This window comes from Rattus norvegicus, chromosome 2 (assembly GCF_036323735.1).
Source record: "Rattus norvegicus strain BN/NHsdMcwi chromosome 2, GRCr8, whole genome shotgun sequence".
NCBI lineage: Eukaryota > Metazoa > Chordata > Mammalia > Rodentia > Muridae > Rattus > Rattus norvegicus.
In genome coordinates this window covers 59,181,594-59,209,071 of record NC_086020.1, presented here as the reverse complement: position 1 = coordinate 59,209,071, position 27,478 = coordinate 59,181,594, and the positions used below count along the sequence as shown (strand labels likewise).

The 27,478-nt window shown below is 36.5% G+C and overlaps 1 protein-coding gene across 7 annotated transcripts in view; it reads left to right on the top strand.

Annotated features, from left to right (window-relative positions):
* The window catches only part of Nipbl (NIPBL, cohesin loading factor), a 188,166-nt gene that overhangs the window by 105,770 nt on the left and 54,918 nt on the right, over positions 1 to 27,478 (top strand). For all 7 annotated transcript variants that reach the window (XR_010063589.1, NM_001427697.1, NM_001427698.1 and 4 more), the window contains 5 exons: positions 5,149 to 5,309; positions 5,934 to 6,030; positions 8,356 to 8,982; positions 16,503 to 18,110; positions 25,927 to 26,109. Coding sequence is in view for 6 of the 7 variants with exons in the window: in NM_001427697.1 (NP_001414626.1) it covers positions 5,149 to 5,309; positions 5,934 to 6,030; positions 8,356 to 8,982; positions 16,503 to 18,110; positions 25,927 to 26,109 (2,676 nt within the window). In the remaining variant the exon portion in view is untranslated. The remainder of the gene's footprint in view (positions 1 to 5,148; positions 5,310 to 5,933; positions 6,031 to 8,355; positions 8,983 to 16,502; positions 18,111 to 25,926; positions 26,110 to 27,478) is intronic.

Below are 27,478 nucleotides of genomic sequence, written 5' to 3'. Positions count from 1 at the left end.
CATCGTTAAGGGGACAGCACTCCCTAGATATCACTCAACACAGAATACATGGTATATCAGAAAAGAATTGGAGATAGAGAAATTTAAAGTATGAGAAACATAACATTGAAAACATTAAACAATGCAGAAAAAATTCACCATGCCCAATGAGCCCCTTCAGCATTTTCTAAGAAAGATTTTTCTTTCTTTCTTTTTTGGTTGGTTTTTTGTTTGTTTGTTTGTTTGTTTGTTTGTCTGTCTGTCAAGACAGGATTTCTCTACATAGCCTTGGCTGTCCTAGAACTCATTCTGTAAACTAGACTAACCTCAAACTCTCAGATTCATTCACCTGCCTCTGACTCCCAAGTGCTGGGGTTAAAGGTGTGCAACCGCTACCTGTCGATTTTTTCCTTTTAAATCAGTGTTCACTAGATTATTTTACTTATAAGAAATTAATTTCTAATATTTAATACACAGTATATTTCAACCTCACCAGCTTTATTTGTCATATTTTTTTCAAGATATAATCGAGTTTCTTGAATGTTGTATTTCTTTTGGTTTGTTTGTTTTTAGTTTTTTTTTTTCTTTCTTGCATTTTCCCCCTTTGACACAACTTGTTAAAGTGTAGGTCGGGCTGGCCTCAAAACCCTGAGTTTCCCACCATAGTGTCTTGGGTGCAGGATCAACAGTTGCTGGACAGCGCCCGGCTCTGTCAGCTCTCGGTGTAAAGCAGGTTCAGCGCCCTTTTCCTTCCATGTACTAATTTTGCTTTGTTTCCTGTGATACTGCTGGTTCAGTATATGACCTCATGTGTGCTGAGCAAACACTCCACCACTGAGCTAGAGTTCCAGTCTTTTGTTGTTGTTGTTGTTGTTTGTTATTTTGAAACAGAACTAAGCAACCCAAATTGGCAGGAAACTTGTTCTGTTTCCCAATCAAGCTTTGAACTTGCCTTCCTCCTGAGTAGGTGGATTGCCAGACTGTGCAACTCCTTATTTATGGGTGGTGGAACGTAGCAGTCTCTACTGATTTTGTGAAATAAATCTCATATCTAGACTTCACTGCTTTTCCATAACATGGCCCAATTTGTTCTCATATTCCTTATGTTTTCTATCAGCTAGAAATACGTTTTAAAGGATTTGTTATATGTAGTTCTGCAAGAACATTCTATAAGTAATGTATACTTTGTCATGTATCACATCTGGAACTACACAGGGCCCTATATATAAATATATAATATATAACATATATAATATTTATTTTACTTTGTAATTACTAAATATTCTGGGTTGATACTACAAATAACCTATTTTTCATTATCTTAAACAGATCATCTGTTTTTAAGATTTTTAATACTGATTATCAGAATACTGTAATAGTTTTAATTTTCATTCAAAAGATGACACCTTAAAATAAATTTGTAAGAATGTCTTATTTAGTCATCTTTGTCGTAGTCTATTAATTTTGAAATTATACCTATATTACTGGATCACTTAGAACAAAATGCTCTAAATAGATAAACTACATTTTTATGAATTATACAACAAAAATACAAACTATTATGTTTGAGAATGAGATAAACTGGTTTCTGATTGAATATCTGGATTAGAAAACAAGAGATTAACTTTACAAGAAAACAAGAGATTAATTTTTTCTGAGAACATGTTACTATGTAAGTACATAAGTGCATATTGAGAAAAACTCTTGGAGCACATATATACACACAATATATTGTTACTGCGTGTTTAAATTACATAATCAGACACAAAAAGGTATTACAGATATTTAAAATAATGATTAACTTGAAGTAATAGGTAAACAGATATAGTATAAATTGAAATAAAATTTGTATCAAATTGGTAAATGTTTTACATTCTTAATAAGGATAAAAGTTTATACAGCTTTTCTAGAGAGCAATTTGCATAGTTTATAAATTATTTACCTCACTTGGTAGGTGAAAACTTTCTTAAAAGTGGTTAAGAGGTAAAACACCATTCTTATCATATTTACAGAACATTTAATGAAGTTACTTAGGTCTTTAACCATTTTATCAAAAAGAAACACATCTTTACTTTCCTACCTTATTTTACAAAATTATATTCTGAATTCCAAAATCAGGTGAGTGAAAGAGAAAATGATGAGAAAGAGGTTGAGCCTGTTAAAAACATGTTCCTGAAGACAATTGCTGTTACCAACCTTTATGTCAAGATTGGGTGTATTTTCAGAATTGTTGGAATGCTTAAGAGTCTATAATTATTCCAATTCAAATTGAGGGGGAAAAGAGAGATCGTGTAAGCTCCTTTTAGGGGCCAAAAAGAACATTCTATTTAATTTATTATTGAAATCACATTGCTGAATGATAATAGGTTGATACAGCTTTATACTGCTAAAGGTGGTGACAACTTAGAAATATTTTTTCTCTAAATCTTGTATCAGACATGAGTACCTGTAGTCCCTACCATAACTTAGTGAGCAATGGGTAACAGAGAGAAGTATATGATCTCTCTGCATGTCTAACATATATGTGTGGATATATACATGTACATATATGTGCATGTGAAAGGAAGAACTAAAATGTCACTTTGGGTATAGAACTGTATCCTAGTCCAGGTTTCTATTTCTGCACAAACATCATGACCAAGAAGCAAGTTGGGAAAGAAAGGATTCCTTCACCAAAGAAAGTCAGGACTGGAACTCACACAGGGCAGGAAGCAGAAGCCAATGCAGAAGCCAATGCAGAAGCCATAGAGAGATGTTACTTACTGGCTTGCTTCCCCTGGCTTGCTCAGCTTGCTCTCCTATAAAGCCCAGGACTACCAGGGATGGCACCACCCACAAAAGGCCCTCCAACCCTTAATCACTAGGGTCTTACAGGTGGGCCTCATGGAGGCATTTCCTCAAGGGAGCCTCCTTTCTCTGTGATAACCCAGTGTGTCAAGTTGACACACAGAACCAGCTAGGACAAACTATCTTGGTGAAAATTCAAAAGAAGCTACAGGAAAGTTGTTATATTCAGAAAAAAATAATTCTTTATAGTCCCTGAATATATTATTAGAAATGAAATTAACGTATTTCATATAACAATAAGCAATTAAAGCTACAGATTTTGAATATCATTAGCACTCCTTAAGAAAACTTGCAAGATGCCTATAAGTGAAAGGTATGTGACCTTTGTTAACAACATGATAAAGTATGATATTGTGCTGCCCTCATAGACAAAGATATCAAGGTAAAGATTATTTTTTCAAATCTATAAACTCAGTATAGCATTACCAAAAATTCAAAGCAAACTGTATTGTGAAACCTAAGCAACTTCTAAAATTTTGTATGAAAGAATCAAAGTCTAAGAATATACAGGACTTCTTTTCTTTCTTTCTTCCTTTCTCCTTCCTTTCCTTCTTTTTTATTGTATGATTACATCATTTTCTCCTTCCCTTTTCCCCCTGTAAACCCTCCTATATACCCTCTTTGCTTAATTTCAAATGCACATCCTGTTTGTAGGTGTTTCATTCTGTTTTGTTTTCTTTTCTTTGGACAGGTTGTTTTGTTTTAAGAGGTGGAAGTGCAGACAGGGTCTCTCTTGGTAGCCATAGCTGTCCTGGAACTCATTATGTAGACCAGACTGACCTCTAACTCACAAGATCCTGCCTCTGCCTCTGCCTCTGCCTCTGCCTCTGCCTCTGCCTCTGCCTCTGAGTTCTGGGATTAAAAGCATACATTATAACATTCAGCTGGCCTCTGTTTTTGGATAAGATAATTTTTTTAAAGTAGCATTGTATAGCTCAATCTAACAGGAAACAAAGTTGTCCTATTAAGTACAGACACAGATAAGTATATACATTTTAATGGGAATCATATATACTTATACTGTATAGTATATGACAGTGTGTTATAATGGGGAATATTACTTAACTGCTGTGACAGTTGGAAAGAAAGCTCATTTGGGTCATTTCCCTACAATATACTTAAAATACATTTTTTTTTAAAACTTTTCAAAAAGGTATAGAAAACTTTTTTTTATAACTTTGGTAACCAGGGAATATGAGTGACAATATATCTGAAAGAATCTTGGCTTTGCTACAAATTAAGAAATGTAAACTAAAATAACTATCGATATTTTTTTACCCTCAGAGTAACAAAAATTGTAGGTAAGTATATAAGGCAGTGAGAGTTTTCACTTACTACTGATGAATTAAGGAACTTGAGTAATTTGTATTCAGAAAGACTTACAAATGTTTGTAACTAGTAATCTTATTTGCTGGTCTAAGTATTAAGTTATAGGTACACTTAAAAAATACCTCATGTGTATATCATAAGCAGTGACACCTACTGTTATGATATATTATTTATAATAATCTAACCATTGTCACATAAAAATGAGTAAATACATCGAGTACATTATACAGCAGAATTTACATAATCATTTAAAACAAATGAACTTAAGACTGCGTATGTCAAAATGGAAAAACCATAGCATAATGCCTAATTAAAAAGCAAGTTTTATGCCTAAAATTCATGAAGCTCTGGATTTTTTTTAAGCCCTGCATAAAACTAGGTGGCACAATTTTGGAATTTCAGCAGTCAGGTGATAAAGGAATGAACACCAGAAACTCAAGAAAATCCTCAGCTACATAGCAAGTTTGAGGCCATCCTGGGTCACATGAAATATGCTTGAAAGAAGAAGAAGAAATATCAGTTATAAAGGGATTTATAAACAGACAATTTGGAGCACTGTATTCAAAACAGTACTTACATATTATTTAGAATATGTTTACTTACAGTAAAAGTATAAAAATATGCATGCAGAAATAGAGTGACCAGAAGCTAAACCATTCTCCCTGTGAAAGAGAGAGAGAGAGAGGAAAGTAAGAAAACACAAATATAGTTTTCCACATGTCTATGGCGTTACAACTCTTTACAAATGGATCTGAAATCACATCTCTCACAGTATCAAGATTTGTAGTCAGTGTGTGTGGTTTCGGTTTTGGTTTGTTGAAGCAGGTTCTTAAGTAGCCTACGCAGGCTTCATTTTTGCTATATTGCCAAGGATCAATGCATAAGTGTTCATTATATTCTTTATATAACTTCTGTATGTGTAAAATATTCTTGTAATTGATTTCTAAGAATTTCTCTAGTTAATTTTTATATTTTTAAAAATTTTTATTCCAGCATCGGTATCAAGTCCTATTGTTGCCGGTGGCTTGAGAAACATCCACGATAACAAAGTTTCTGGTCCATTATCTGGCAACTCAGCTAATCATCATGCTGATAACCCTAGACATGGCTCAAGTGACGACTACCTACACATGGTGCACAGGCTAAGTAGTGATGTATGTAACATGCTAGTTATGACTGTGGTAATGGCTGATATCTGTTCTGTAGCCCAGCACTTTGACGTCACAGGTGAAGGATATTTAGTGTGCCTTAACAAGTAACCTAGATTCTGAGAATCTGGGTGTGAACACCATGCCTCCTGTTTCCCACAAAGCTTAATCCATAGAGCAGGATTTAATTTCAGTTCTAATTTAATAGTGTTTACACCAAAAAAATTATCTCAAGTGGCAAACTTTTATTTGTTAGTATTTAGCATCTTTTTTTCCTATGTTCAATTTCCCCCTTCCTCATATTTAATATTTCCTCACTAAGTATGGGAAATTTTCTGTTGTGGATCAAGATATTTATGGCGTCGTAGGGTAGTCTTCACGTCTCCTTTGATAGAAAGCAGCCCCAAATGGAACGTGCTCATGATAGCAGGTTTCTTTACTCATTGCCATGCACAGGCTGTTGATTCTTTTGGATACAATTTCAATTCTTCTAAGATATACTATGAAGAAAACAGGAAAGTGCAGAAGACGTATACTATTGAATTTCAACACTTAACCTGTCAGTAATTAATTAAGATTTCAGTAAAGCATCTTCTAGCATTCAAGATAGAAAATGTGTTTTATTCTTAGGATGGCGATTCTTCAGCAATGAGGAATGCTGCGTCTTTTCCCTTAAGGTCTCCGCAGCCCGTGTGTTCTCCTGCTGGAAGTGACGGAACTCCTAAAGGTATTAGAACTAGAACTTCCTTCTGTGTGTTTCATAGTTCAGGCAGATCTAGATCAAGTATATATTAAATCAGTTCTGGTTTATTAAGCTGTTCATATTTGTATTTGTTAAATCCCAATTAACTCTTAGTATTCTTAGGATTCTTAGGAGTATACAGTTTCATTCTCACTAGTAAATCCAGTGGCCCTTGACAGTTGTAACTATCTTAACCTCTCCTAAATGTTTGAACTGTTTAATCAGATGCCCCTGTCCACCTGCTGAAAAAGACCTTACTCTGTATTGCACGGACCAACTTTTCTCCCTCTCTTTTCATTGACTTTTTTTCAATTTTAATGCATTTCGATGGGCTCTGTTTCCTTTACTCCTTTGTCAAGATTTCTATCACTAGAAATCCAGCACTTGGGAGCAGAGACAGGTGGATCTCTGAGTTTCAGGCTAGCCCTGTGAATTTCTAATAAGGACTATCCTGCCCCATATGGTAAAGAACATTTTTTTTTGCAGATGATGTTTCAACTCAAATGTCCTTTATAAAATAGAGCCTGAACCTTCCTCCTCAAGGTTTTATACCGGATTTTTTGTTTCTTTCTCTCTTTCTTTCTTTCTTTCTTTCTTTCTTTCTTTTTTTTTTTTTTTTTTTGCTAGATTCTCTACAGAGAAAAAAAAAGAAAGAAAGTGAAATTATGCAAGAATGATTTAAAAAAAAAACAGAAAGCTGAAGTGTATGGTATTTTAGTTCAGTAAATGTATACATTTTGAGGGGTTTAAACACCCAGCTTCTAAAACAGAAAACAACAGTCAGGTTAACTCTTTAGCCATCACAGTTGTTAGACATTTATCATTCCAGCTTGTCAAGGGAAGAAGTTATTTATGACTTCCAGGAAGGGATAGCAAAGCAATAGATAGTTAATCTAAATAATGAGCCCTCTTTTCTTCTGACACTTAAGGGAAAATGGATGGTTGATAGATAAAATAAATGGTAGAAAACTTCAAATTGAAATGCCATAAACAATATCATATCTGAAGCCTAAACTTTACTTTATCAGGTTGCTTTCCAACTAGTCTTAAAATATTACTTTGTTGTCAGTCACTTTAATTTGATTTTAAGGTAAATAGTTGCAGTCTAAGCTATATATTATTTACCACACAAACTTTAATCAGAAAAGCATAGTACTATGTAAAAACAGAGAAATCTGATCCTTAGCTTTTCTTGCCTGCTAGCTATTTAACTTTATAAAATTTTCTTAACTTCTGTAAACATGTTCCTTTTTACCAAATTGTTCCAGTAATTGTCAATACTGTTCTTTTTTTTTTACCTCTTTTTTTTTTTATTAACTTGAGTATTACTTATTTACATTTTGAATATTATTCCCTTTCCCTGTTTCCAGGCAAACATCCCCCTAATCCCTCCCCCTCCCCTTCTTTATGGGTGTTCCCCTCCCCACCCTCCCCCCATTGCTGCCCTTTCCCCAACAATCACGTTCACTGGGGGTTCAGTCTTAGCAGGACCAAGGGCTTCCCCTTCCACTGGTGATCTTACTAGGATATTCATTGCTACCTATGAGGTCAGAGTCCAGGGTCAGTCCATGTATAGTCTTTAGGTAGTGGCTTAGTCCCTGGAAGCTCTAGTTGCTTGGCATTGTTGTTCATAAGGGGTCTCGAGCCCCTTCAAGCTCTTCCAGTTCTTTCTCTGATTCCTTCAACGGGGGTCCTATTCTCAGTTCAGTGGTTTGCTGCTGGCATTCGCCTCTGTATTTGCTGTATTCTGGCTGTGTCTCTCAGGAGAGATCTACATCCAGCTCCTGTCTGCCTGCACTTCTTTGCTTCATCCATCTTGTCTAATTGGATGACTGTATATGCATGGGCCACATGTGGGGCAGGCTCTGAATGGGTGTTCCTTCTGTCTCTGTTTTAATCTTTGCCTCTCTATTCCCTGCCAAGGGTATTCTTGTTCCCCCTTTTAAAGAAGGAGTGAAGCATTCACATTTTGATCATCCGTCTTGAGTTGTCAATACTGTTCTTAAAGATAAAAGAATTAATCAGGTATGATGTTATATGGGTGATTTCAGCATCAGAGACCTGATGGCAATATCTGGAGTTCTGAGTCACCGTTGACTTCCTAGGAAGTTCAGGGACAGCGGAATAGCATAGTCTTCGTCTCAGAAATTAAGTGAAGTGGTGGTGTGTGAGGTATCTTGTGTAGCTCAGGCTGCAGTTCCAGAGTGCCTTGGATTAGATGGGTTCTCAATAATTGATTCAGTTTAACCGTTTTAGCACTTATTACGTGAAGTGGCACAATCGTTTATTTCTGCTGAATTGTTTTTGTAGGATCAAGACCACCTTTAATCCTACAGTCTCAGTCTTTACCTTGTTCATCACCTCGAGATGTTCCTCCAGATATCTTGCTAGATTCTCCAGAAAGAAAACAAAAAAAGCAAAAGAAAATGAAATTAGGCAAGGATGAAAAAGACCAGAACGAGAAAGCTGCAATGTATGATATAATTAGCTCTCCAACCAAGGACTCCACTAAACTTACGTTAAGACTTTCTCGTGTAAGATCGTCAGATATGGACCAGCAAGAGGATATGCTATCTGGTATGGAAAATAGCAATGTTTCAGAAAATGATATTCCTTTTAATGTGCAGTATCCAGGACAGACTTCAAAAACACCCATTACTCCACAGGACGTAAACCGCTCACTTAATGCTGCTCAATGCTTGTCGCAGCAAGAACAAACAGCATTCCTTCCAGCAAATCAAGTGCCTGTTTTACAACAGAACACTTCAGTTGCTACAAAACAACCACAGACTTCTGTAGTACAGAATCAGCAACAGGTATCACAGCAGGGGCCGATATATGACGAAGTCGAATTGGACGCATTGGCAGAAATTGAACGGATAGAGAGAGAATCAGCCATTGAAAGGGAGCGCTTCTCAAAGGAAGTTCAAGATAAAGGTAAGAGATCTATTTTTACTACTTCAGCACCTGGGCACATGAGTAATTAATCCTTACGTCTTTTCTCATGTATGAATTTCATTCACTATCCGAAGCATCTATATCAGATTTGATAATTCTGTAGCCACATATCAGTTTTGAACTACATTACTTTTATTTGTGCTTTTCTACTAAAATGAGCATTGTTTCAATATTACACTAATTTTCTCTAAGTTATGCTAACAGAATTACATACTCTCTTAGTTAGGGTTTTACCGCTGGGAACAGACACCATGACCAAGGCAGGTCTTATAAAGAACACATTTAATTAAGGCTACCTTACAGGTTCAGCGGTTCATTCCATTATCACCAAGGCAGGAGCATGGCAGCATTCAGGCAGGCATAGTACAAGTAGAGCTGGGAGTTCTACATCTTCATCTGAGGGCTGCCAGTGGAAGAGTGACTTCCAGGCAGCTAGGGTGAGGGTCTTAAGCCCACACCCACAGCAACATACCTACTCCATCAAGACCACACCCACTAATGGTGCTATTCCCTGGGTCAAGCATATACATACCATAACATTCCACTGCCTGGGCCCCATAGTTTGTTCAAACACATGAGTCTATGGAGGCCATACCTAAACATAGCATAATGCAAAATAAATTTAGTCCAGTTTCCAAAGTCCCCATAGTCTGTAGCATTCTGTACAATGTTAGCAGTCCAAGGTCAAGGTCTCTTCTGGGATTCATCTAATCACTTAACTGTAATCCCCAAAGCAGGTCAGGAAACCAGCTGGGCAAACTCCAAACTCTGCATGTCATGTCTGATGTCTAAGCAGTCTTCAGATCTCCACTCCTTTTTCATCTGTGTTGACTGCAACAAAGTTCTTTCTCCTGCACTGGTTCCACTCCCTGTTAGCAGCTTTCCTCAGCAGATATTCCAGGACTCTGGCATCTCAAACATCTTGGGGTTTCCAAGGCAACTTCAATGTTCTTGTTTCAGTGTCTGAGATCCACACATGATTTTGTGGAGAAGTGTTGTCACTTCTCCAGCTCTGCCCTCTGTAGCACTCTCAGCTCAGGTTGATCCACTCCGCTGCTGCTGCTGTTCTTGCTGATGATCTTATGGTACTGGCATCTCCAATATGCTGGTGTCTTCTGCTCCAACTCGGCTTCATCTATAGCCTCTCATAGGCCTTCTTCATGGTGCCAAGCCTCAACTCCTTTACATGACATCATCAATTTTTTTCTGCCAGAACAAGGTTCATTACCAGTTGGATTAATGTTCGTTACCAGGGGTGATGGTTGGTAGCTGTAATTTCACTGTTTGGGAGGCAGAAGCCAGAGGGTTGCTGTAAGATGAAAGCCAGGCTGTGCTTTGTGAGTTTGCTGCCAGCGTGAGCTACAGAGCGAGACCCTGTATATATAACTAATAAAATGATGACACGAAGGGAGTATACCTGAGAATTTCCATGTGTGCTTAGTAAACAATTGCAAATTTCATTTTGTTTAAGTTTCTTCTATTTTGATAATACAAAGATTTTTAGAATAAATTTTGAAAGTTTTTAAGCTAATATTAAATACTAAACCCTGAGGATCAAAAATCTTTTCATGATGAGTGTAGTTAAGTGTTCCCTTTTATCAGACTAGTATATAGAAGCGCACAGTTTGAAGGTATACCTATATTATTAGCTTGTAGGCTTACTTCATCCTTCACAATGAAATACAAGTAAATCTCTAGTACTTATTTGGTAAATGCTAGGAACAGAATCCCTTAAAAGTTTTAAGCAAATACAGGAATTGCTGAAAATACAAATATAATTTACAAATTTATGAATTTGATATCTTTATATGTGTACATTCGATTATCGAAACTTAAAGCATGCTTTGCGGTTTACTTTATTTCTTGATACTGAATGAAGGTCATTTTTGCCAATCTGCTATGTGACAGGTCCGTGACTAAATAGCTGTATTCTATGAAATATGCTAAAGGTTTGAGCAAACTCTCCTGTCATGATGAATTTTTACCATTTTAAGAACAAATGGTATATATTTATAAATTGTTATACGATAACGTTTGCAGTGTAAATCTTAAATAGAAGCCATAAGTTCTTTATTTCCCTGGTTAGAGAACTGGAGTCTGTTTCGGTCATAAACCTTTGTTAAAGAGAAAGGGCTGCTGACTCTCTTTTACTCTGGTTCGTAATATGGGTTTCAATATCAGTTGTCATATATACCGTACTCTCTGACTGTAAAAGTGTGTGTGTGTTACCTTATTAAGCACTCCTTGATAATATTGGTGTACACAAAATTTGTAATTACTGCGATGATTTTTGCAACAAATGTTCAAAATTGTGATTGGCTGACCAAAAATAGTAGTAGTGTAGAGAACTTAATTTCTGTGTAATGTTTAATCTTTGTTATGGCAGATTCTGTTCTGGGGGATTGTTTAAATGATTTTTAGTAATTGTTGATAGGAACAAAAGCAGAAAAAGATGGCAAACCCTTTTTATATCATCACATTTGTTGAATCTGAGATTTTACTTTTCAAAGTGGAGTGAGGGGCTTAACGAATGAGTCTGCGGATAAAAAGAGCACATTCTATTCTGGCAGAGGACTGGAGTTTGGTTCTTAGCACGCACAAATGCACTACAGCTCTAGGGGATCCGATGCCTCCTTCTCTCCCTGCAGGCACCTGTACACATGTGAACACACAGACATAAACAAAACTAAAAGGAGCTAGAGAATGGCTCAGCAGTCCAATGTGTTCTTGCAGAGTCCAGTCCCCACATGCGGCTCACGTAGCCCTCCATAAAGCTAGTTCAGGGAATCTGTGCCTGCTGCTGACTTTGACAGACTTGTGTACACAGACACTATGCAAGCAAAATGTGCATACATATATTTTTTAAAACGAGTGAAAAATAAAGGTAATTATACTAGGTAGGATTCGCCTATTAATATATTTACTTTATATTCTTAACTTCCATGGGAGAATAAAACAAAGCAATTAGAATTGATTACTCCTGCAGAAAATTGTAATATGCATTTTCCTTTGAGTTATCTCCATAATCTGATTCTATGGCTAAAACAAATGAACTGAAACTCAGAGGACAAAGCTACTACACCATTTTAATGAAGGTTCATGCATATCCTGTGACTAAGGACTAAGTAGGCTACTAACTTCATTTCACAGTTGTCATTTTTAAGTTGTTTTCTGATGACAATTCTACCTAGAATTATTAAGATATTCCAAAGTTAGAGGTAAGACTGTAAATAAAAGTGTTATTCTTCTGAAGGGACGGTTTTGACAAGTGAGCCCTGAAAATATGCGATACTTGAAATTAATTCACTGTTTCTTACCGTTATTTTGACTTTGAATGTGTTCTAGATTACGGCTCTGAGAACTTTTGATGTATCACTAGGAACAAGGAGCACACGGTCTATTTGTCTGGTCTAATGTTACTGTGTACCCTTTCTAGTGTCTAAGTTGTTTGCCGGGACATTTATTTGTTATGGAGCAAGATTTTTGTCAAAAAACAGAGACTAATTTATTTATATCTCATAAGTAAGAATAAAAGCTGATAACTGTAAATTTTTTTTTAAAAAAAAGGTTAGTCTTAGATATTTTACCTAGATTATACCTTTATATTATTACCTGGTTCCACACATAGACGAACTCTTTTTCTGTCTGCTGGGTATTTATGTACTTTGGACATTCATAAAAATATACAGTGACAAACTAATTGCAACCTGCTACACTGTTCCAAAATTTAGTTTCTTTTCATCTGTCTTGCTCATACTTGTATCATCTGTAATTGGATACATTGATTTTAACAACTCCGTTTTGCTTCTAGGATGACCTCTCAGATTTGTACCGGTTTTTCATGTGCTGAATACTCACTCCTGCTTCCTTTTTATTCCTTGGTTTACCTTTCTGCAACTTATCTTTTCCCTAGGTCTGTTTTCCGTATAAGCAAATGTAAGAAATAGCCAAGTTTCCTACCATTTTATATGTCAAGATGTTCAGACTGTGGCCCTTATAAAAGTGAAGTATAGATAGAGCATCTTTGGGTTTTTAACCCCCAAAAATCTAGAATGTTCTTGCATATAAAACTTACTAAGCACTGCTTATGTAGCAGAGGATGGCCTTGTGGAGCACCAATGGAAGGAGAAGCCCTTGGTCCTGACAAGGCTGGATCTCCAGTGTAGGGGAATGTTGCGGCAAGGGGGCGTGAGGTGGGGTTGGGGAGGGGGAACACCCTTATAGAAGAAGGGGAGGGGGATGGGATAGGGGGCTTATGGATGGGAAACATGAAAGCGAATAACATTTAAAGTGTAAATCTTAAAATATCTGATAAAAATTAATTAATTAAAAATAAATAAAATGATAACATTCTTTTAGATGCAAAAAAAAATACTTATTAAGCATCAAATTTACAGTTTCCAGAACATTTTGAATTTTATATTTTGAGATTTAGGATGTTCAGCTAATAAAGTACATGAAAATATTTCAAAGTCTGAAAAATTCAAAATCAGAAATGCTTCAGCCCCAAGCAGTTCAGATAAGGGGTAGTGAAACTGCATTACCTACTGCTTTTTGAAATAATGGCACTGCTCTTTGAGATGAGAGTAGAGCAGTGAGCCGCCTGGCCGTGCCGTTGTTTAGGTGTGGAACATTGTCATTTGTCCTGGTGGCTACTGTGTACTCTGCCGTAAGTGGTTTTAGGTTTTACTTAAAGTATATTTAGTAACTGTTAAAATGTGTTTTTTATAAGCCTGAGAAGCTGGAGTTTTTAAAGGTTTGGTCTTATTTTCAAAATATTCACAATTCGGTGACACGATGGTTTTGAAATTTCCCTTTGTATACATTTTCTTCAGAAGTATGGTGAATTCTGATAGCTACTGTAAGATGCCTGGTTCTGAAGAACAATTAAAGGTACTCGGTGTCCGAGTAGTAAAATTAGTCTTTACAGATGGGCAGGTAATGGGCTTGCTGTAGTGACACACAGAACAGTGGGCAACAGAGCGCTGCCCACACTCAGAGCTGCTTTACAGGGATAAACCTACGGGAGAAAGGATCAGGCCCTAAAACCGGAAAATTCCCTGCAACAATGATACTTTTTTGCTAGTTTTCAGACCTGGTTTGGTGGTCCATAACTGTAATTTCCAGCAGGCGAGGCAGAACGATGAAAAGTTTGAGACCAGCATCAGAGGGAAGAGGGGGGACAGACAGAAAAGGGACAAAGGGTTGACTTAAAACTTTGTACCTGCAGGATTTTTATTATATGCTAGAAAAAGTAAGATCTTTCTTAGTCTTACTCTATTGCTTATATATAATTTATCTTTTTTGTTACAGTTCACAGATTCTGTAGTTTTAATAAATTTCTTTGAAATGGCTTATTGCCAAAATTTTGTTTTTAACAAAAGGTAAATTTGAATGACATTAATAATCCATAAAACATTTTAAGTGGTTTTTTTTTTTTAATTTTTTAAAGGTCCACCTGCTAAGCTAATGTTTAGTTCCAAAATATGTGTTGGGTTTTTGTTCGGTGGTGGTGGTAGAGGGGTGTGTGTGTGTGTGTGTGTGTGTGTGTGTGTGTGTGTGTGTGTGTGTGTGTGTGTGTGTAAAAGAATGAGCCACAGATTTAACAAAATCCCAGATGGGCAGGATTAATTTTATCAGTTTTGATGTTTATGGAGGTTACTATTTTAATGACATTTCCAAAGCCTGCTGCCTTGAAAATATAGAAGGCTTAACGCTTCTGTTTTTGTCATGAAGGTTTAAAAGTTAAGCTTAATAAGAGATTCTGTTGGTTCATGTAGTAATTGTTTTGTGTGCTTCGTGGCAGGATTAAAAATTTCGTGGCAGTATTTTAAAGGGATTCTGTAAACATAATTTTTGTATTCTAAGAGTTTTTTTCCTTAGGCATTGATGTAAAAGGCTTCATATATACTCTTATCTGAAAGGGTATTTGGTACTTGGGAAAACAGTGTAATGGTAACAGTTATAACATTTTATTATTGTTTTAGAAGTGTAGCTTGTGTGACTATGGGCTTGACTTCTGTGTAACAGAAAGAGTACATTACATGTTTCAGGATCCTGGAGATGAAGCTCATGATCTCCTACATCCTAGGCAAGCATTCTAACTCTGAGACATTTTCATTGTATTCGATTAGACTTTAAATTAGAATAAAACAATGGTAAATAAAAATATTTTCATGATTTATTCCATTACAGTGATTTTTTTTTCCACCGATCACCTTGAAGTTTTAACCTTGTGATACTGTTTTCCTTAAGTGATATATTCCATTAATGGATATTATCAGAGAACCTAGAAATTCTTCTTATAAAGGAACTAATAAGGACTTTTAAAACATAATCAAGAAATTTGGCGAATAAATTGAATACATAAAATCCACAAAGTAATATAAATCTAACTTTTCTTAAGAACTAGAGATTCAGTTCATAGACAGTGAACCAGAAATCTTCTGAGTTAAAAATAGAATCAAACAGACATAGAAACTTTTAAAACTGCTTTTTAAAACAGTGCTTCCCAGCCTATCAGATTTGTGTTAGTATACGTGCACCATTATATTTCAGAGTACTGTAGTTCTTTTTTCCCGTGTGCTTGATGATATAAACTACTAGAATCAAAAGCCTAAAGACATTTTTGTCCATTGAAGTTGCAAAAACCAAGGTCAAACACCTACTTATAATCTCCCACACAGGAAACTAAGGCAGGTGGACCCAGAGTTCAGGCCACTCTGGGCTATACTGTAAGTACTAGTCCAGGTTAAAATATACCTGTTCTGTGCTTCTGAGTATGCCCATAATATAGCTTCCCCATTCCGTTTTACTTCATTGGATGTTAGCTTTTCAATTCTGCATGTGCTATTAACACCTGGAGAGGGAGAATGCTACATTAAGGTATAAGGGCAAACTCAGTGTTTCCTTAGTTTCCTATCATTTGCCTTTTTTCAGTAATATAACTTATATCTACTTTTTAGTTTTATTCCTTTCTATTTCGTGTTTTGCATGTACTAAAAGATGTGTTTCTGGGGTTGGGGATTTAGCTTAGTGGTAGAACCCTGGGTTTGGTCCCCAGCTCCAAAAAAAAGAAAAAAGAAAAAAAAAGATGTATTTCCACTTAAATTTGGCAGATTTAGGACTCTTAATTGTTTTAAGAATTAAAATGATCTTAAGTGAAAATATGTGGCTAATAGCTAGTCTTATCAGAACAACTTATGTCTTATCTAAACCTAAATTCATGTGTGTGAGTGTTAAAAGCTTTATTCATTTGTATTCCTTTACTTATATTCTCAAAAATGCTATTGAATTCTTTTTTGATTCTCTGTAAAGTTCAGTAAGTGTCATATATATCTTCTCAAAACTTAAGTTTTAAAAGTAGTCATCCTTGCTGTTTTATATCTGCATACGTAAATTTGTATTCAATACATGGGGAAAGGTTTCTATTAAAATTGTTTTTAGTAAGATAAGAATGTGTCTGTTACTGATATTGAATATTTATCTTTACATTTCAGATAAGCCTTTGAAAAAAAGAAAACAAGATTCTTACCCACAGGAGGCTGGGGGTGCTACAGGAGGTAACAGACCAGCTTCTCAGGAGACGGGTTCCACGGGAAATGGGTCAAGGCCAGCATTAATGGTTAGCATTGACCTTCATCAGGCAGGAAGAGCGGACTCTCAGGCTTCTCTAACTCAGGATTCAGACAACATAAAAAAGCCTGAAGAAACCAAACAGTGTAATGATGCACCCATTTCTGTTCTTCAGGAAGATAGTGTTGGAAGTCTTAAGTCTATACCAGAAAACCATCCCGAGACTCCTAAAAACAAATCTGATCCTGAGCTTTCAAAAAGTGAAATGAAACAAAATGAAAGTAGGTTATCAGAATCTAAACCAAATGAAAACCAACTGGGGGAGTCAAAGTCAAATGAAAGTAAGTTAGAAACCAAAACTGAGACCCAGACAGAAGAACTTAAGCAGAGTGAGAATAAAACGACAGAGTCCAAACAGAGTGAGAGTGCTGTAGTTGAGCCTAAACAGAATGAAAATAGACTGTGTGACACAAAACCAAATGACAACAAACAAAACAACACCAGGTCAGAAAACACAAAGGCAAGACCTGAAACCCCAAAGCAGAAAGCTGAAAGCCGGCCTGAAACCCCAAAGCAAAAGAGTGAAGGCCGGCCTGAAACCCCAAAACAGAAGGGTGATGGACGACCTGAGACTCCGAAGCAAAAGAGTGAAGGCCGGCCCGAAACTCCAAAGCAGAAAGGTGAAGGCCGGCCTGAAACCCCAAAACATAGGCACGAAAATAGGAAGGATTCTGGAAAGCCATCAACAGAGAAGAAACCCGATGTGTCTAAGCATAAACAGGATATCAAATCTGACTCATCTCGCTTAAAATCAGAAAGAGCTGAGGCCTTAAAGCAGAGACCTGATGGGCGATCAGAGTCCCTAAGACGTGACCATGATAGTAAACAAAAGTCAGATGACAGGGGTGAGTCAGAACGACATCGGGGTGATCAGTCAAGGGTTCGAAGACCAGAAACATTGAGATCTTCTAGTAGAAATGAACATAGCACTAAATCAGATGGTTCAAAAACTGAAAAGCTAGAAAGAAAACACAGGCATGAATCAGGGGACTCACGGGACAGACCTTCTGGGGAACAAAAATCAAGACCAGACAGTCCTCGTGTAAAACAAGGAGATACTAATAAATCAAGACCTGGTTTTAAGTCACCAAATAGTAAAGATGACAAAAGGACAGAGGGTAACAGAAGTAAAGTAGACAGTAATAAAGCGCACACTGATAATAAGGCTGAATTTCCAAGCTATTTGTTGGGGGGGAGGTCTAGTGCATTGAAAAATTTCGTCATTCCAAAAATCAAGAGGGATAAAGATGGCAACATAACTCAGGAAACTAAGAAGATGGACATGAAAGGGGAGCAGAAGGACAAGGTAGAAAAAATGGGATTAGTTGAAGACCTAAACAAAGGAGCTAAGCCTGTAGTCGTTCTGCAAAAACTATCGCTGGATGATGTCCAGAAGCTAATTAAAGACAGAGAGGAAAAATCACGAAGTTCCCTTAAGTCTCTTAAGAATAAGCCATCAAAGTCAAATAAAGGTAAGAATGTTTCCACTGTCATTGTATTCTTTAAGTTTGCTAAATACAAGCAGTGCACATCTACAAGATCAAAAAAGCTGATACATGAAAATGCAAGTTAAAACAACAGTCAGGTTTTTCCAGGAATCTATACATTTTTTTAGGGAACTGTTTTCTCTCACCTGTACTTGAACTAGTGATGGTAGTCATTAATTATTTTACTTTCTGGGAATAGAAAGACATTCTCTCTGTGTTCTTTTAGGGATTTCTGAAAATTAGTTGTTTATCAATGAATGATATATTGTGGTAGACATATTTAACTTTAAAAAGGTAACCTTGACTATAGAGATACACTCTACAATGAAGTACTTAATTTTTATTGTCCCAGTAAAGTTACACATGGTATAAAAGACCAGGTTTATAATTTTTAATTGTCTTACACTGTTTACTTACTTATAGACTTTATGATTTCATTATTGATGAATCATTTGAATTTTTGTTACTTATAAAATAATGTAAAAGGTTATTTTCTGGAGTGGCAGTTGGTGAAAATAGGTTTTAAAACTTAAAAATACAAAAAGGTTGGGAATGGTGTTTACTTAAATTGGTTTAAATTGTTATTTGTGAAGTTGAAATTAGTGTTATTTTTGCATGGTTGCTGAATTAAATTCTCGAGTTACCCAACTAAAATTGAATGCTGAGAATTTCATTGCAGTTTATGAAGAAAATACATCTGTGTATTCCTTTGTATATCTGTATTTACAGTGTAGTATTTTAGTTGTGCCATGTGCAAAGACCTATTAGCCTGTATAAGATCTAATAATGTAATTAAATAAATTATTATAGTTTGAAGGCAGTAGAGCCAAAGTTTGTTTGATTTTAGGTTTTCATTCTGTAGCCTTCATTTAACTTTGTACATACTTATAATCAAGTGTATGAAATCCATAATTACTGTCCAGTATAGTAGTCAGTAGCCTTTTGGTTGTTTTAGTTCAAATTAATATAATTAAATATTGAAATGTTTTTCAGTAGTCACATGTGTATTGACTAATGTATTGTTCTGCAGGGATAGAGGAAATTTGTATCTTTACAGAAAGTTCAACTGTGTAGCAGGGCAGTATAATCAAAAGTTATTTTATAACATAGTTGTAGCTTTATCTACAGAGGAAGAATATTACAAAACTCTCTTCATTCAAAGTGATTTGTGGCTAATCTGTTTTTTACTTTTACTTGATTTGTATTAAACATCTACTTCTTTACTGTTTTATTTCTCAGAAACAAAGATTACTTTCTGAATCACTAATATTTGTGCCCATCTAGATTTCATTTGGGCAGTCAGAACTACAGACTAAAAGGTGGTGTTAATTGTTTAGCTTGAATGTGTCTTTCTGCAATTATTTCTTAAAATAATACAAAGAGGTATAGAATATATGACTGGCGGAAGAATTGTTTCTTTTATATGAAGCTTGTTGGTTTGTTTTGATAAGATTTGTTGTTGGTTTGGTTTTGGTTTTTTTTTTTTTTTTTGGTTGGTTGGTTGGATTTTACAATCAAGGCTTCTCTGTGTTGCCATGGCTGTCCAGGAATTCACTCTGTAGTCCAAGCTAGCCTTGAACTCAGAGATCCACTTGTCTCTGCCTCCAATTGCAGAGATTAAGGTGTGCTCCACTATGCACAGGTAAATGAAGGTTTTCTTTAAATATTTCTCAGTGAAAGTTTGGGGACAACTTGTTTTTATAAAGAATATAGTTTGAGGACTGAGTATAGTGGTCCATGCATTTAATCCCAGCATTAGGGAGGCAGAGATACAGATCTAGGACAGCCTGGTCTACATAGTGAGTTCTAGGACAACCATGACTAGTTAGTGAGAACCTGTGTCACAAAAACAAAATAAATGAACAAAAGCCAGTGAAAGGCTCAGGATAAAGGTACTTGATACCCAAGCCTGGCAGCCTACATTTGAGTTCCAGAATCTCCATGAAGGGGAGAATCAAGTCCACAAATCTCCCTGACCTTCACACGAATACTATGGCAAGCATGACATGCCAGCATACACACAATATAGGTCTATACAAGCAAGCAAGCGCGCGCACGCGCGCGCGCACACACACACACACACACACACAGTAATGTTATGTACTTTCAATAGAAGAGGTAGAAAGATGGAAAGTGGTGACCCATTTTCTTCATCTAGACCATGCTTTACCCTTTCCGCCCATCAGCTGTCTCGCTCTTTAAGCTCTGTTCTAACAGAGTCTTGTACAGCTGCTAAAGAACATTACTGAGTGCATAGAGTGTTGCATAGATTGTGATGGTGCAAACCTGTAGTCCCAGCATTCTGCACCTGGGCATCAGAGACAGGAGCAAGCTGTTGGCCTGCCTGGTCTGTCTACATAGGGAGTTTCTGGCCAGCCAGAGCTAGACCATGAGATCCTGTAGCGAGAAAGTGAGACAGGAGCAAGAAAGCCTGTCTGAGCTTGAGGCCAGCTTGGTATACATAGTGAGACTGTTTCAAAAACACAACACAAGCAAAAAGGATATATTATGGAGCCAGTGAAAAGACTCAGAGGGCAAAGACAGTTGCTGAGAAAGAAGACAGGGGCTATGTCAAATTGTTAATAGCAACACTTTGTATAGTTTCTTAACATCTTTTTAATGCTAATCCATGTCTCTTCTTATAAGTGTACTAATACAAACATATGCTTGATGTCATCTTAGTAAGGAAATCGACTAGGAGTCTACCTATGAGTAATAATATATGTAAATGTGGGGATATTTGTGTGTATACATATATTTATAGACCTGCAATTATAATATGCAGAATTTTGGGGATATTTTGTTTGTTTGTTTGTTTTCTGAGACAGAGTCTTATTTTTGTAGCCCTGAATGTCCTGGAACTTACTGTATAGGCCTGGTTGGCCTCAAGCTAACAGAGATCTACTTGTCCTCTGGTTTCTGAGTGCTGTCATTAAAGGTGTACACCATACAAAGCCTGGCCACAGTTTAATAAAAATATCTTTCAGTCCTCAGATTGATTTCCAGACAACACATTAGACCCACACATTATAACCCAACACATTAGTGTGGGTTATATCTCAGAATCCAGTTTTTTTGTTTTGTTTTTAGTGACATGTATCTGTAAGCTGACACAATTACAAAATTGTGAATTTTCTTATTTGTAGTTGAAGCACAGTTAGGTAAAAATAATTAGTATGAAAATTGCTAAAATACATTTACAGTTAATTTTGTCTTAGCACAAAAATTCTTAGTAACTTTTCATTTGTTGAAAAACAGCTATAAAAATCTACCCTTAAAATATTTAATATGCCAGGCAGGAGTGGTACATACCTTTTAATCTCAGTACTGGGGGTAGTAGATTGCTGGGACAGGGGTGACTCTTGAGTTTAATGCCAGACTGGTCTACTGAACAAGTCCTAAACTTTGCAGTAACTTTCTTTGTCCTGCAAGCTTTCTGACTTTTGTTACATTACAAAGAAACCTACTCATATTCCTTATGTTCACTTCTTCTGAACCTTGTTTTGATTTGTAGTCATTGTACAATAGGTTCTATGCCATTCTGTTTCCCTTTAACATTATCTTTGTCCCTGTGACACTGAGGAGAAACTTTTAATGTCTTACATTTATATCAGCATGTAAAATGCCAAAAGTTCTTTTTAAGTTTTATCAAGTTATGTACAGGATATCTACAAATAAAGTAGTAATAATAAAACATGATCATTTAAGAGCAGCATGATGAACCAGCATGCTTTACATAGTCCTTAACAGTTTGATATCAGTAATTACCAGCATACACATTCTCAAGTTAGCACATATATATATACACATACACACACACACACACACACACACACACACACACACACACACACACACACACACACACACGTTGGTATAGGCCATAGGCTCAGTTTTAGTACTGCATGACCATGTACTAAAGGTGTTCTTACTATGTAACCAATTTGTATTCCAAGTTACCTCAAGAGTTCTCAAACATGTAGAGATAGTCACGTGTCTTAATTACTCTTCCATTGCTGTGATAAAATACTCTGACCAATCTACTTAAGAGAGAAGAAGATAGTTCAAGTCCATCGTGACAAGAGATATCAACATAGCAAAAAGTTAAACATAGCCAGCCAGTCACATTATAGCCTCAGGGAGGAGAGAGAGCAGCGAATGCTGGTACCCACCAAGCCTTTTCCTTTTATGTAGTCCAGGACTCAAGTCCTGGGAATGTTTCCCACCTCATATTTACTCAGTCAAGTTAGTCATACACACGTACAAGCGCAAGCGCACACACACACGCGCACACACACCACACACACACATACACACACACACACACACAGCCCTCAAACCCTCACTGCTGCGCTTAGAGGCTTGTCTCATAACTAATTCTAGAGCCTGTCAAATTGATAATCAGGGTTAGCCATCGCTTATTTGGTGACAAATAAGCAAATAACTCATTAAAAACGTTATTCTACTTTAGAAAGAAGACATTTAGCATAGTAAATTCCCTTGTTCTAAATAAAATTAAGGTAACCTTGCTAAAGAGAATCTATGCAGACATTAAGATAATAAATACTTACTTGATATTGTACTAGGCATAAAATGGGTATTCTAAATATTGGCCTTTTTACCTTTTGTACCAAAATTCTCCAGCATCTAATATTTCAAGTTTTTAAAATTCTCATTTAGATTTATGTTATATAAATTATAGTACTAGAAATAATGCAATTCACACTTTGATTAATGATTACCTTTCAAAGCTTAATACATTCATTTTTGAAAACTGAGAAACCAGTTTTCTTCTGCTTTGTACAGTCGTGCAGAGCGAATGAATGTTGTGTAAGAGCTATACTCTCCATAGGAATGTAGCCAACCCAGTTTTACTAAACTTATCTAACCCAGCTGTAAAATGTCTTTGTGTGTATATTGTTTGTGAGCATTGTATATTTAGGATGCCCCTGCTGCACTTCATTCCTCTCATTATATGTACACAGCAGAAAAGGGGTCATATGACCCCTAATTCTTACTTTTCTGTCGGGTAGAATCTTGATATTTATATAATTGCTTACCAGAAAGCATGTTCAGACAGTCTTTCATGTGGTAATGTGGCAACTGAACATTGAAATCTTTTGTAATGCTGATATCAAAATTAAAACAAGTATAATACTAGTACTGGGCTGGTAACGGAGTAAGCCATTTTCAGTAAGACCTGCATGACAGACTCAAGATACTGGGCTTTAATGCTCAGTCGTCCCCCTCCCCAGTAACTGATGACTTGGTAATGACCCTGACTTTATATAGTGATTCCACCAACACGATAGCCATCATTGGCTTAATGCTGAGAGGCCAGCAAGCTTTTTCTGTAGATGCTGCTGTTTCAGTACCAACCATCTTTGCAGTTGTCTTTCAGTGTGATCTACTTTCTTTGCATTCCCTTATTTGGGGATGTTTTAAGGTTATAGTGGCTAAAACTAAAATCCTCGGTATGGCTACTTTATTTTATTGAATGTTCAACTGTGGTATTGCCTAAGAGTTTGAACACTATTTGCTGTGTTTGTATTTTTATACTTTTAGTGGAGTCTGAGTGAGCAGGGGTCAGGAGATGTGTATATTCATAAGGAACTTGGAAGCAGAGCCCGAGTCATTAAAATAATCTCAGAACCTAAAACTTCCAGTGAGATGGCACGTGCCATCCTAGAACTTGAGAAACAGAGCAGGTGAATGTCTATCAGGAGACCAGCCTGATATACAGGGCAGGCAAGCTCCAGGCCAGCCATTCGCACAAACAAACGAACGAACGAACGAACGAACGAGTGAGCGAGCAACCATAAACCCAATTTGCCAACTTGCTTATTAGTCGGTACTTGAAAATTACCGGGTAAGGGATTGGGAAGATGGCTGCCCAGGTAAAGGTAGTTGACACCAAGCCTTGGCAAGCTAAATTCAATCCCCGAGGACCAAACAATAATTTTTAAAAAGAAAAATAGTAGGAAATTTCAAAGAAGACTCACGTGTTGGTAGATTGCAGAGTTCTGTTACAGTCAGGAGTACTGCTTAGATGCTATCAGAAGAGAGCACTTGCACAGCTTGCCCTGATAACTCTTCTCACAGCCACAGGGAAATGGCTGGTAGCTGTTCTTCCCACCTTTTTGGGGAGCAGGGGTGGAATTTCTGAACCACAATTAGGTTTCCAGGCAGCATTAAGGACCTCTATGTTCTTAAGCAAAATTAAGGCAACTTTTCCCACTGGTGCTGTGTCCCTCTCTACTCCCTTAATTAAGACCTTGCTCTGTGATGTGAATTATGAACATATACTCCTTCTTATTACACTGATGACCACTAGCATTTTACTCTGTTATTAGTTTTGACTCAATAGATGAGCCTCCATGCCCAAAAGTATATAGTTTTTCTCCTAGTTTTCTATTGTGTTTATTTTTTCTCAAGTTAGTGCTCAAACATATATCAACAATTCTTTATCTGAAGCCCTCCTTTTGTGTCCTTGAGTTTGTGTTTACGAGCTGTCCATCCCTGTGCACTCACTGGAGATTTGAGTCCCTAGTTGAGTCTTTTGCTAACCCTACAGTCAATAAATATCACACCCTTATACCAATTCCCTGCTGTCTGTCTTGGTAACAAAGCAGAAGACTTAGAAGCCTTGTGATACTGAGTAAAACTTTCAGAACAGCAACCAGTGTATTCTCAAAAGTCGTGTCACATTATGTGTCTTAACTAATGTTAATAGATTCCTGAGACTTGGAAATAGATCTCCATTCCCATTTCTTTTTCTGGTGTGATTTTTTTTTCTTTTATATAAGCACTATTCCTTGAATATTATAAGAGGTAGTGTTAATGTTGGCTATGAGTTACTAATGTTTCCTGCTATACACCAGTAAAGAACTATTTGATTCCATATTAAAAAATCTTTCATATAAGATAATTCTGGTCTTCAACACCAATATTTACATAGGTAAGTAAAGTTAGGTAAAATTGTGTATGACCTTTATTAGTCATCAAAGATAAGTTGTCTGGAAAAAATAGTGTTTGCTACTTCTACTTTATTTTCAAACCGCCAAAATGATACTAACAGACTTTTCTCCATAGAAACTGTATGAATGCTTATGCCCCTAGGCTTACATGGTAAGGTGTGGTGACTCAATATGGTCTGATGGTAGAACTTTTCTGTCATTACTCTTTTATGGAAAATGTGGAACTATTTCATAACAGACTTGAATTTATGTACTATCTTCAGTTGTAAACATTTTTAAATTTTTAATGTATTGATCCTACTTTATAGACTTCTTTTATATTTAATTAAATGTTCACTGTTTTGTCCTTATGAGGAAATTTTTTATGATGCTAAAGGTACTAATTTGCTTCTCAAATAGACAGTGACAGGTAAAGATGTACAAAGCTCTTACCCAGCCACCATTAGGCAACTGTCAGAATTGGAGAAGAAGATGGAGGTGGTAAGCGTCCTCCATCTGACCTGTGTACTGAAGAGGTGCATTAGTTTCAGGCTATGGAGGCCTGCTGTAGACCTAGTGAAGATCACAACATAGGGATGACAGTGTAACGTAGTGTGACAGTGCTTACCTAACGTGGACAAGAGGCCAGTGTCATTGGTCTTTGTTATGACAGTAATAAAGTCAATTTTTAAAGTCCTTATATAATTGTATATACATATATAAGTTTATTATGTTTAGGGTTAATATTTCAGTTACAATTGTAAAAACAATTTATTTTTATACTGCTACTTTGGTTAAAATTTTTATCTTCAGATTTAAATTTCTTTCTTGCCTTTTATTAATAGGTAGTATAGATCAATCAGTGTTAAAAGAATTGCCCCCTGAACTCCTGGCAGAAATTGAATCTACCATGCCACTTTGTGAACGTGTGAAAATGAACAAACGCAAGCGTAGCACAGTTAATGAAAAGCCAAAATATGCTGAAATCAGTTCAGATGAAGATAATGATAGTGATGAAGCTTTTGAATGTAAGTATCATTTAACTGTCTTTAGGAATTAAAGGCAGATTAATATGTGTAACATAATTTGGGGGTTAACAAGATCACAGTTACCTTAATTCTTAATAACTTAGTATAGCAAGATTTTTTCTTTATACTTTAAAATTGTATGAAAGATGAGTTCAGTTGGCACCAAGAAAACAATTTAGATGAGCTATAATTAGTAATAGAAACACCCGTTGTGTGTCTATTTGTATTTAACCTGTACTGGACTCCTGATATATAGTAGGCATTGGAAATTAAAATACAAATTAAAAATGTGACCCCCCTGTCTCACAGTCTCAGTCTGTTGGGGGGATCTGTAATAATTGTACGACAAATGGTAACAGTAGATGCAGGGTGCTGTGCAAGCACATCAGTGGGGGTTCAGAGTGCTTACTGGAAGAGGTGACACTTGAGTCTGGAAGGACACCTAGGAGATAGCCAGATAAAGAAATATTTAAAACCATACTATCACTAAATTATGAATGGCTTAGCCACATTGTGAATGATCTGTGTGGTTTGGACCTGGCTTCTCCTTTTGCCCAGCTGTGTCCTGGACTTCCTCCCTTGTTTCACTGTTTTCCAGAGCTGGCTTCTTCACTGCACAGCTACCTCTCTACAACACTGTGATCCTGTCTTTGCACTAGACTTGCTATACCTCGCCTGTCTTCCTACTGGCCCACTGAAAAAGTTCTTCTCTTTTATCCCTATCTTCCTTCTTCTGGAGCAAGAGAATTGAGCCTAGCCAAGAGGGGTCAGCAACCTTGTTTGACTTAAACGGCATTCAGTGGAAACAGACTATGGGAGATCTTCACTTGTGTGCCAACTGACTTAGTCATAATGACCAAAAGAAGTGGGAAGACCACCAGTGTGTTCTACCTTTTCCACCTAGTGCTGTAGAGTGAGGTGTGGCAAGCAGGGCAGGAAGGACAGATGCATGCTGCCATTTTTAAGTGTATATTGCCGATGGAAGCTCTTCACCTCCTCCAAAGTTTTTAATCAATGTTCATTTACTCATCCTTTCAAAATTGTGAGCTCTTCAGCTAGAGCAGTAGACTATGATACTGAACAAATTTTAAGTTTTAAAATTGAAATATACAACAAAGATAATCTGACATGTGTGATTGTTATAATTTGTATTATTATGAGATGTATTAACAATACAGTATATTAAAAATGACTAGAGGTTTTTTTAATTATAATCAAACATTTTGGTGACATAAGGACATGGTTAGCTCTGGAAACTAAGAAGACAAAGGAAGTGTGTTGGCCCTAAAACTCCGTTCCTTTTATCTGCATGTCCGCCTACTCCCTCCCCTCTCTCTCGCCATTCCTAAACTCCTTTCCTGCAGCTTCA